Raw genomic sequence first — 11,972 nt, 5'->3', positions numbered from 1 at the left:
CATATTTGCAGACAATGCACAAATCCATGTCTGTAATTGCACTGAGTCTGGCTGAGCTGGAGTTCATTTCCCCTCAGCAGCCCTTGCCCTGGGAGCTGGAAAGGTGTTGATAACAGCCCCATTTTTTGGCTGCTGCTGAGCAGGGCTGGCACAGCACCAGCGCTGTCTCAACATTCCCCCCATCCATGGGCTGGGAGTGGGCAAGGTCCTGGGAGGGAGCACAACTTAATTTACCAAAGGTATATTCTAGACTCTGTGATGTCAGCTCAGACATAAAGCCAAGGAAAGGAGGAGGGAGGAAGGACATTTGTTATTTACAATGTTTGCCTTCCAGAGCAACTTCCTCCCCTGCTGAAGCCCTGCTTTCCAGGAAGTGGCTGAATATCACTTGATGATGGGGAGTAGAGAATAAATCTTATTTTTTCCTCTTTGCTTGTGCGTGCACAAACTTCTGCTGTTGCCTTAGTAAACTGCCTTATCTCAATCTACAAGCTTTCCCGCTTAGATTTTAACACCATTGTTATCAGTGTCATAAAGATTCATTAAAGAGTGTAATAACCAATTTATCTCAGCAAAGAGAACAGTGGATCCAGAAGTCAACCTCTTTCTTGGGAGTTCAGTAAATATTATCAAGGACACTTGCCAATGTCCACAACTGTTTCACAAATTCAAACCCCAATTCCCCTGCTAGTCAGTTTGACCACTCACACCACACCTATTCACCCCAATTAAAGGGTCATTAAAGGAAATTCTTAAAGCAAAAGCTTAAAAGGAACAAGTTCTGCCACTTTTAAAGCTTTCTATTTGGTATTTGGCTTTAAGCAGAAGGAGGAAGAATTTGCAATACAACCTTGCTTATTTGTTATTATTTTGAAAGCATGTCAAGGCAGAGGGTTGTCTTCAGCCACCTGTTGAAACACTTGACACTAGAGAGCAGATTCAGCATTTGCATGTTCCCAAATCCTGTTTTAAAGCAGACAGGAGATTACTTTCATAGACACAGCTCATCAGCATCCAGCCCTGTGCTGGCATCTCATCTGAAGAGCAATAAATTAACACTAAACAAGCAAAACCAACAGAAAAATAATGGAGAGATTAGGTTTCAAAATGATACTTTTATTGTAACTAAACAAAGGACACAAGCTCCAATTAAAATAAAAAATTTATACTGAGTTATGGCAAACACAGGACCAGTATGCTCAGAGCACAGACAAATTATTTTCAACTTAAATTTATAACACAGGCTGAAATTCATCAACTGAAAAGCAAAATTTGGAATACATATGAAGAACAGAATATGGGATTATTCTTTTAATTAAGTACACCCCATTATTTGATATTAACAATTTAAAAGTATTTAAATACATGCTGAAGTAGCTAAAGTTAAAATTATTAGCAAGGTATGCAGATATAAAGTTACAAGAAGTATTTTGGAGTTGTATAAAAGATGCAACCTTTTCCCCCTGGACAAAGCCTATGTTAGTGTAAGGTACAATCCTGGCAAGAGATATTCTCTACCTGCATGCAGTCCTGCTGACAAGCTGACTGAACCAGCCTTCTGGCACTTAACCTGCAGGGAGATTGACTCTCACAGTATGTAGTCAGTGATGAAAATCTCTCTGAAAACCATCTTTTGGGCTAAGATGAAAAAGAAACAAGTTGTTCAATAAAATAGCTCCTATAACACACTTGTTTTGAAGGGGGGAAAGAAATCACATCCTACTCTACTTCTCTTCCCTGTTCCTAAATGGATTTTTAAAAAAGCTTTTTTTGTGTGTTTTACATTTTCCCCCTGAATAGTTTATAGTCAAAATTTATTTGAATCTGCAACAACCCCATCAATGGTCTTACAATCACCTAAGTCTGAGCTCAGAGGCTTTGCCTGTGTAAGTCACAAAGTCATCGAAATCTCACATATACTTTAAATTATTTAAAGAAATATTTACATCTCCTGATTAAATATTCACTCAGGAATAAGTTCTGACCAGTTCATGTACACTTGTACACTCATCCTTTCTCTGAATGTGCTGCAGCTTCTGGTTTTTTGGTCAACACCAAAGGCAACCAAGCACATTAGCTGGAGGTACTCAACTCTGCTGCAGTTGCCTGTATCACCAGTACAGAGCTGCTTGGGAGGTTCAAAGTTGGGTAAAAGTGGATCACCAAGGGCTTCCCTAATCTTTTAAAGCTTGCAGAACATGTGTTGTTCAAGTCCAGGTATCATGGGTTTGCCTGCTTTCAACAGAAGGAAGGCATTCCCCATGAAAGCCCTTCCTGTGGTTGGTGTGCACATCCTGTCATCGCTTCAGGTCACAGCAGAAAGCTGCCATTCCTGACTGGCATTAAAAGGAATTTTATGTAATCTGTAAAGATTTCACAATATGCCCAATTTCATGCAAGTCCGAATGTATTCAAATTAATCAGAATATTCTTCATAAAATAAAAAAAATCAGCTATTTTTGGCTCCCTTCTTATTTAATCCACAGAAAATTTAAGTGAACAGTAGACACAGAACTGCAGCACAGTGTTTTAAACTCCCAAATACTGCAATCAGTCAATTTACTTTCAGGACAGTTAAAGCTCTGTAAAACTTTAATCAAGAAATATTTGAAAACAGCTTTTTCTGCTACTTCCCTGGTTTAAATCTGCATGCATTCAAGTGAATACAATTCTTAGGTTTTTGATATTCCATGAAAGGTAGCAGGCAATTTTAGAGTATCTTTACCACGTTTCAGGAATGTCAAGTAATATTCTTATACATTGTTTTAAAATTGAAAATATGCCACTGTAAAAACTGAGCGTACTTCAAAGCCCATAAATTCTAGCTGTAAATTATAAAATGGAAAATTAGTTTCTAGATTGTATTTTTGTGAAATCAGTTTTATTGTTGAATTTTCATCTAACACAAGCATTGGCTAAAAAAAAAAAGCACATAGTGAAGTTGGATCTTCAAAAATCTACAAAGTGACTTCCTTGCTGAAATCTCCAAGGTAATCTTGATTTATGAGGAAGAGAACAGCCCCCTTATTTTGGGATAGATGAACCATAAAGATTGTACTGATTTGAAATTTCAGCTTCATCACAGCAATTTCACACTTCAGATACAATTACAGTAATTCTCAGGAGGATCTTGCTGTAAGCAGCTTTCTTTGCAAACTGTACAGAATATGAACTCAATAGTTGAACTAGACACTGACTTTTTCTAGAACTGTACATCTCACTGTACATATTGCTTTGAAAACAACTAAATACAATGGTCCATATCATGCAAGCCATGAGACTGTCAAAACTTCTTTTGTTCCACTAACTTCAAATAAGTTTGTACAAATAATTTAGCCAATCTAGATAAATACTGCACATGGAATTATGCTGAAATATGCTTGGGAGTTGGTATTTTCTACAAAAATATGCTACTATGACTAAAAGCATTAAGTACTAACTGCCCACCTCAATATCATCATGTACAGTGCCATTGTCAGATGTGCTCTCTATAATGTACACAAAATCAAGAATGGTTGTACATTTTATAATACTGGGTGCAAAATAAAAACAGAATAAAAACCCCAAACCACAACCCTGCTGGTTCAAGCCACAGTACTGTATTTCATAACAGATTTTAAGAAAAGTGTAAAATTTAGGCTACCATGAATTATGGAACATCCCAGAGTTAGTATTTTAGTTTTAAAACTTTAAAATTTACTGCTAAGAAGAAATATTAATGAGAAAACCTTGACCTACAGCCAGTATGTAGCCACACATTTAAAGACAGTGACTATAAACCAAGGATGTAATCAAAGACCTGGCAATACCACAAATGACTTGTTGACTGCACGGTAAGCAAAGCCATGAGATGAACATATTTATGTACTCTGACTATTCTTTGTTAATGACTTTATACCTGAGATGAAAATTGAGAGGTAAGAAAACTAGTCATGGTGTAAATAATTATCAGATGAAAAACAAGCACACAAAGATAGCTACATTTTTTAAAATATATGCAAAAAGATCATAACTGACATTTTCTCCTTTTGATTATTTTCATCCTGCTATTCAGACAAACACTTTAACTCACTTTACCATGTGACAGATTGTGTTCTGAAACTATTTTAAAGGCTCCTGTGAGTCCAATGCTTTAATAATTCATGGAATTTTGAGTAGAAGCAACATACTCTACTCTCTAGTCCTATGAAATTTAAGGCACCCATAAGTAGCAAACTTCATGCCAAGTTTCCACTCTAGGGAAAAATAAGTCTAATTTTTCCCTTCAACAGAAAATAATAATAACCATGAATTCATAAAAGTGATCAGAATGCCACATTCTCTGTCAGTGAGGCAACAGCTTAGTGATATTTAGCTTAAAAACCCCTAAACCTACAGAGCTACTACTGAAGCCACAGAATCTTCACTAGCAGATTAGAAAATGTGTAATATTGTGATGGAACAGAAAGATTGTATTAAATTTTGAAAAAGTTAAAAGGTAGAAGCAGAACAAGGTTGGGCCCCATGTAATGATGGAAGAAAAGAAATGGGAAACATTTCTCCATGATAGATACACTGAATTTATACAGAAAACTTCCAAGTTTAATGGATCACTGTACCACAACAATGAGTGCAAATACATGTTTTTGTGGGCAGGAGCACTGCTACAGAAGCCTATTCTGTTTTCATCAGTATGGAATGACACTAAATCACTTCTTTGATGAATGGAAATTTCATTCCATATGTCAGAAAACTTATCTACGATTTATTACCATAATCAGCTCAAAACACTTCCCATAATCACAAAGCTCAAGTAATATGTAGCCATTAGACACAGAAAGATATACAAGATTTTGGTTACAACTGTGATTAGCTTCAGATTCTGAAGCTTAATTCTTTGCTTCTGCAGCTTCCTTATCATGCTTTTCCTTTGCTTTCTCTTTTTCCTCCAGTTTTTCTTCTTTTTGAAGCAGTGACATAATCTCAGCAACCTGGCTGGTGCCAATATCAATATCTTCTTTGTCAATCAATTCTACAACCTACATGAACATAAAATGAAATTGAGAGCACATTAGGTTTTACATGATGGAGGCGTTTTCCTACAATAAATTTTGTTAAGACAACAAAAGTATTCTGTTCTCGTGTTCAAGAAAAACAGCATTTTCTTTCTTACATGGAAGACAAATTCAAACCACAACTAGTACTTCAAACACATCCAGAGTACTAAAAAAAAGCTAAATTGTAAACTAAAAGACTTAGAAGTTTTGACCTTTGTGTGTGCAGTACACAAAGACATTTTAAAGCATTAGTAAAATATATTTTATCTGTTTCAATGGAAAGCTGAGATTCAGTACCTGTTGAAAAAGTATTTAAGACAGTAATTTATAGGCTTAATTTTATTTAAGAATACCTACTCTATCAGACAGGCACAAATTTAGAAAAACTTAAAAGTAGAGGGGGGGCGTTTCAGAAAGCAAACGAAAAGAATAATCTAGTAAATTATTCCAAATTCCTTGAAATAGTTTTTTGTACAAATGTATCCTTGGCATATCTCCTCAAGTTCCTAGACTTATTGTGCAACATATGCAGAATTTACAAGTACATTTTATCTGTGTTGCTAAATGTGCAACGGCTGTTTAGAGACAGGGAAGATAATCACCACTGGGGCAGTAGAGAGGAAAAATGTGTTTCAAAAGGCTGATACTATATTTTCTAGCTGGCCATAGTTTAAATGCTATTTCTGTATCCAGTTGCAGAATGACTTGAGGGAAGTAAGCTTCAGGACAAATTTAAATTTACCAAGTGAAAAAGAAACAAGAAAATGAAGGTGAAAGGGTGAGAAAACCTGCGAATGTTCAGCAAAATGAGAGAACAGGACAAATCAGGCAACAAACACAATTTGCTGTCTTTCAAGCACAGGAAATACAGATCTCAATGAAATATCTAAAGTATACAAATAGGCAAGCAAAGCCACTATTTTGTATTGATATGAAATACATCAATGGATGTTATGTCAAGACTTTCCCTAACAGTGGTAGTTCTACTCCCTCCCATTTGTAAGTAATAACAAAATTACCATATTTTGAACTTGACAAACAAAAAACCTACAGCTTTAAAGGTTATGTGGTAATGGACATGGATTCCAACCCCCACCAAAAGATGCTGTTATATAAGATCTATTTACAATACATGCCAAAAACCTCACTGGCACCAAGTAAAGACCCTTGCAAAAGACTGCACTATGAATTTATGCCCAAACAGGTGCAATGTTTGAAGGATGGTTAGTCTTACTTTCTTTAAGAAGTCCACAAACTTACCTTAACAACATTATCTATATCAATTTGGCCATCCTTGTTTTCATCTAGTGCCTCTGCAATCCTTGTTAGCTTCTCCTCTGGAATCTTCTGAATTTGTTTCATTGCATTAATTAGCTCAGTAATGCTGATGAGATTCTTCCTGAAGAGAAAGCACAAACTTTACATGACAAGCAGTTACTCCAGAGGAATAAGGTTGACAAAAAGCAGTACTGGAAGCTACTACACTGCAGGATGCTTGTAAAATTATTAATTAATTATTTATAATCCTAAACAGAATGCAAAAAAACAAAAAGGAGTTACTGATCAGAAAGCAGATTTTTATCTTACCATCACATCTCATGTTTTTAGTTTCCACATGTTTACTGAACAAATATAAGTACCCAGAAGCATTTGAAATAAAGTTTTCTGTGCTTCCCAGACTGTGTATCTAATGCCCTTTGTCCCTTCACTCCCCATTTACCAAAGATATAGTGCCATGTTTCTGGCATCCCTTTACATAGAGGGGTGGCTGACAGAAAATCAATGAGTCACAGGAAAACAAAAGCTGAGAACTAATCACTTGAGCAATTGAGCTGTTTTGTTAAATCAGCTTCACTTGCTCCTGTCAAGGACCAGACTCTGGGGAAGGAAGGACCAGCAGGTTTCAGATGTTACTCTCAGCTCACTGATCTCATGATCTTTGTATGTATTTTGCTAGTTTGAAGAAACATCTTCCAGCACAGATCCAGCTGAAATGCAGGAGACAGTGAAGCCAATAAATACTAAACAGAAGGGCCTTATCAGTGTAGTCCCAGCTCTTCTGGACACAGAGAGACTTTTATGCAAGGAGCATTTCTCATGCTGCTGCTAAATGTCCTGGACATGGCTTGATAAGGACTGCACCATCCTGAAGGTTAAAAGACAAGCCTTTGACAACTAAGCAATATTTAAACTAGTAATTTTCAATCAGCCACAATCACCTACAAAATTATCCAGAAAACCAGCCATTACAAAGTATAATTACATTCAGTACAAGCAGATTCTGCATTGTATTGTTAGTTTACAAATTCAGATGGTTTTGATCAATGACTTCTCTATAGCAGCATTCATATGGCTGCCTTATTACACAAAATCTGCAACAAATGACCGTTTGCCCTGGGGACTAGAAAATACAGAGCTCAGAAGCAACAAAAGCAGAATCCCTATTTCTGTTTAGTTATGCTCTTTGGGAGATGCCATGCTCTCTTATTGAATCACACAAAATGGTGCAAGCATAAACCAGATTAATACAGCATTCATGATTACAAGCCATGAGAGTTTGTGTCACAGTTTCCAAGTATTTCAGAGAGTGTAACAAGCAGTGTATGACCATTTAACATAGGATTGCCTGATTATTTCCAATAATATTAAGACCTGGATAAGTGTTGATAAATGAATTTTGTAATGAAACTACCAGGAAAGATCTTTCATTGAAAATCTGTGTATTAAAAATTGAAATGAAGTCAATCTCCTGGAAAGGGAGTGTGTAAAATGATCCCCTCACTTCCATTAGATGCATTTCCCCACTTGTCTCAAGACACCATAGACCCTTGCAATTTTTTTTTTCCTCACTAACACCTTTGTTACTAAATAACAACAAATATGCTCACACACTGTTGTGCACCTTTTCAGTCAATGACACAGGGCAAAATTACTGTGTGAGGAGCATGACTAAGGGGATGATTTCATCTGTAATCCATTTTGTACCAGAGGCATGGGCAAAATGGTAAGATTCTAATCAACACTCTGACTTTCAGAACACCCTCAGGATCTGGGGAATTATACATCCTTTTTTCCTTCATCAGTTCAACCATATTCAGCCTTAGAAGAGAGAAAATCTGCAGCACAATTTTGTAGATTTTATTTTTAAAAAATCAATTATCTCAATATTCTAAACAAGTTATTCACCAATTCTTTTCTAACCACACATCAGACAAAAGCAAGAGTGAAGGTGAATAGCCAGAGACACACCCAGTGCTCCCAGGTCACTTACCCAGCAGGAGTATCCTCACCATCCAGCTTTGCATCTGCTGTCTTTTGACTTGTTTCTAATTCTACAATAATTTTGTCTATCTGACCAATCATTCGGTTCACTCTTTTTGTCAGTCGCTTGCTTGCCTTTGACTCTTCCACTGCCTCTTCCTCACCAGTTTTAGAAAGCTCCTTTATCTCTTGCAAGTCCTAGAAGAAATGGTCAAGACAGAGAAAAGCTTTTGCCAATGTGAAGTTGCAACAGCAGATACTACTGACTTCAACCAGCATTTCAAGACAGGAGCCATTTGTAGATGAAATACAAATCTAGAGACATACAAAGCCAAATAGAATTAGAACAATAAATTTTAATACTGCTGCCTTTTTTATGTACCTCTTAAATGTTATTTTCCACACTTTTCATAAGACTGGATAAGGTTCATTTTACTTATCTTGGAAATTTCTGTAATACTGACATCTACACTTACTAAGAAAGAACTGCAGCATGCAGCAGTCAGGCAGCTCCTGCTGCCCCAGTCCCCATGGGAACAAGAGCAGGAGCAGGAATCTCATCTGCTGGGAACTACTCTAGTGGTAACAATTTCAACATGTTACACAAATGAGGCTCTGCATTGTCACATACAAAGTTCATTCACTCAGTTTCCAACTTCAGACTAACAGACAACCAAGAAAGATAATCTTTAAATTTGTGGATCACTTCTGCTAAAACTAAACATGAACAGAAAAAGAACTTCCATGCCCTATTCTTCACCTCATTATATTCCTGGATATCATCCTTCAATTCCTCAAGCTCCTCCTTTTCCTTTGTTAGTGATTTTTTCTGTTCCTGTAGCTTGGTGCAAGCATCACTCAGCACATCAATCTCCTCCTTGGTGATTTCCTCACCCTGTAACAGAAAACATACACAAATTAGTGAAAGGTACATTTGTGATCTTCCTGCAAAATTTTCTAGCAGAAAAGAGAAAACACAAGATTTTTTTTACATGTTTGGAATCACTACTATCACATTTTGAGGCTAATACAAGATTTTAAATGGTAAGGCAGTTAGTTAATTTGCTATGGTACAGTTTTTTGAAGTGCACCAGTATTAAGTTCAGCTAATGTGATTGATTATGTGAGTTTCTGAAAGTCCATTCCTGATCATCTCATTTAAGAATGTTTAACTTCATTCTTGGGCTAAGCAATTGAAACAACTGAGAAACAATTCACCATATATGGGAAAAGATAAATTACACCAAAAAAAAAAAGAGTAAAGTTTGGAAAGCTGAGAAAGTTTTCTACAGCTGAGAAAACTTTTCTACAGTTCAACTGTAGAAAACTATCTTCAATAACCTTTGTGAGAATGAGGATGAACATCCATAGTAAGTACACCTGTCTCTTGAAAAGTGCATAATAAAATATGCACAGGCCCATTCCATCTACAGATAGTGCAAATAGCCCCCCTCAAACAGGTATATTCATTTCAATAATGCAGAGAGATAAAGGAGAGGCTCTGACATGTTTTGCTCTGACTTCAGCTTCTGCATTGGTGAATTTTCAATCCACTGAGTAGTTGCTTTTAACTGACAGAATGTGGAAAGAGGATCAAAAGTGAAGGGCAGACAAGCAATTTATCACAGTCCTCACATGAATGCTCTGAATCTTTACATTTAAAAGTATGAAAATGTGTGGTTCTCCAGATTACCTTAATGCCTTCCAGCACTGGTGCTGTATCTATCAGTGCCTCTGAGTGCACTGCTGCACCTGCCCGTGCCAGTTCTGGTTCAGTATCCATCACCACCTGGCTTTTTTTAGCTTGCAGAGCAGTTGCTTCAAGATCTGCTGCTGGTTCCGCCGCTTTCTAAATTTAAAACACCTCATTAGGTTGCACTTAAAAAAACTAAAATATTAGCTGTATTAGCTTCAGTAAAGAATGACTTGTAAAAATAGAAATAGTTGCCAAAGTAGAAACACACATTTTTATGAGAAGAGGTTAAAAAACTGCAACATTTTAAGTGGTTTCACATTAACATACCCGCTTGTATTTCAAGAACTACTTCTGTGAGCTCCTGAGGCTTAATTCACTAATGAAGCAGGCCAGCAGCTTTTATAGTCAAATACTATACAGCAACATTATCAGGTTAATGACAAATAGAGCCAAAGACAGGAACATTTAAAATGTGGGGTGCAGAAAATTTAAAAAACAAAAAACAAATCCACTATCTTTACTACAGAAAAAGAAGTCTTCTCTTACTCCTTTAATTAAGAAGGAAGAGAAATCAAAGATAATTAAGACAGAGCCAATATTTTATAGTAAACTATTGTGTTGCAATCAGTTTAAATATTCTCTCACACCTTCCATATGTGGATTTTAAGTCCAGTTTCTTGCAGACAATACTCAGAGCAGAGGCAGTAATTCATAACATGCTAATGTTCACATCACTTGACATTTACTCCTCAGTAGTTGTGAGCAGAACTTACCATGGCTGCAGCCTCAAGGGTTTCTTTGGCTTTCTCTGCAGCTTCAGACATTTTCTTTTCTTCATTTTCTTTTCTGATGGCTTCTTCTTCCTGAAGTGTTGCTTCCAGTCGTACTTTGTTATCTATTTTTTCACCTTCAACTTCTGCCACTTTCACTTGAGCCTCTTTGGCCTAAAAATAACAAAGTAGCTAATAGAAGTGTGTACATACATACAGGTATGGCTGCATAATGCAGGTTTAGATATCCTGATTGAGATAGGTAGTACAGGTATGCTAATGAATAAAGTCAAAGCCCCCAGATGTTACCCTATTTTTGCATTTCTCAGAAAAAGATGACTCTCTGTCTTGAGAAACTTTTCCGTTTTGGTGGAAACTTTTGGTGAACTTTGGTGAACTTTCCACCCTGAAATCATACATGTTCTTCATTCTCTTTCTCTCAAGACTATCAACAATCTACTCTGATAATTTCTCTCTCTGCATAACATCATGTATTTTTAAGTATTAGTGTCTTTCTATGGCCTGAAGCATTCATTGTTTTTTCGTATGTGAAAGGTGTATTCTAAATCTTCTTATGCCCTTACTGCCTGCTGTCATGTAATCCAATATTGCCCTGTGTTTGCTTTATCCTCATATCTCTCCACATAGAACACAACTTCTGCCTTTGAAGGTCACACAAACCTAGCTATGATTTAGTTTTTCAAGGAAAAGCAAGGAACTGAGAAGAACATCTGCTTGTCTGGGTGGATTTTCAGTCATGACACCTTTAGACACTATGTCCATCAATACTTACAGCACTGTCTGGTAGTGTCTGAAGGGTTGTTTTGAGCTGATCAGCTGGAGAAAGGGTATCTGGAAGATACATGGCTCTGGATAAAATAAGCAACGAAGTAGGAATTTCCTGGTTCAGGTGCAGATCTAACCACTGTAAGTGCAATACAAAAAACAAGTCTTTAATTTCAGGATGTTTTATTCTTTTTTACAAATAAAGTCAAGCAAAAGTAAATACATTTTTTTTACCACTACTTATCAGTCAATATCCTAATATAGGAACTACTGACTACAATCAGCTAAGAACTACAGCCATTGCAATGAAATATAGGAAGATGTATTTTGTTTGAAGAAGTATTTCAAGAAATAGTGAATGAATATTTGAACAAATGGTTTGTTTCACATGCATCTTAAAATCACACAACCATTTCAGTTGGG

General features: G+C 36.4%; 1 protein-coding gene across 1 annotated transcript in view; it reads right to left on the bottom strand.

Annotated features, from left to right (window-relative positions):
• Positions 1 to 1,095: 1,095 nt before the first annotated feature.
• The window catches only part of LETM1 (leucine zipper and EF-hand containing transmembrane protein 1), a 28,806-nt gene continuing 17,929 nt past the window's right edge, over positions 1,096 to 11,972 (bottom strand). Inside the window, exons 8-14 of the mRNA XM_066548727.1 lie at positions 11,557 to 11,688; positions 10,767 to 10,937; positions 9,991 to 10,146; positions 9,058 to 9,192; positions 8,308 to 8,495; positions 6,297 to 6,435; positions 1,096 to 5,018 (exon numbers count right to left, since the gene is read on the bottom strand). Of these exons, the coding sequence (XP_066404824.1) occupies positions 4,869 to 5,018; positions 6,297 to 6,435; positions 8,308 to 8,495; positions 9,058 to 9,192; positions 9,991 to 10,146; positions 10,767 to 10,937; positions 11,557 to 11,688 (1,071 nt within the window). The 3' untranslated portion in view covers positions 1,096 to 4,868. The remainder of the gene's footprint in view (positions 5,019 to 6,296; positions 6,436 to 8,307; positions 8,496 to 9,057; positions 9,193 to 9,990; positions 10,147 to 10,766; positions 10,938 to 11,556; positions 11,689 to 11,972) is intronic.

This window comes from Molothrus aeneus, chromosome 4 (assembly GCF_037042795.1).
Source record: "Molothrus aeneus isolate 106 chromosome 4, BPBGC_Maene_1.0, whole genome shotgun sequence".
NCBI lineage: Eukaryota > Metazoa > Chordata > Aves > Passeriformes > Icteridae > Molothrus > Molothrus aeneus.
This window is presented reverse-complemented; position numbering and strand designations above follow the sequence as displayed.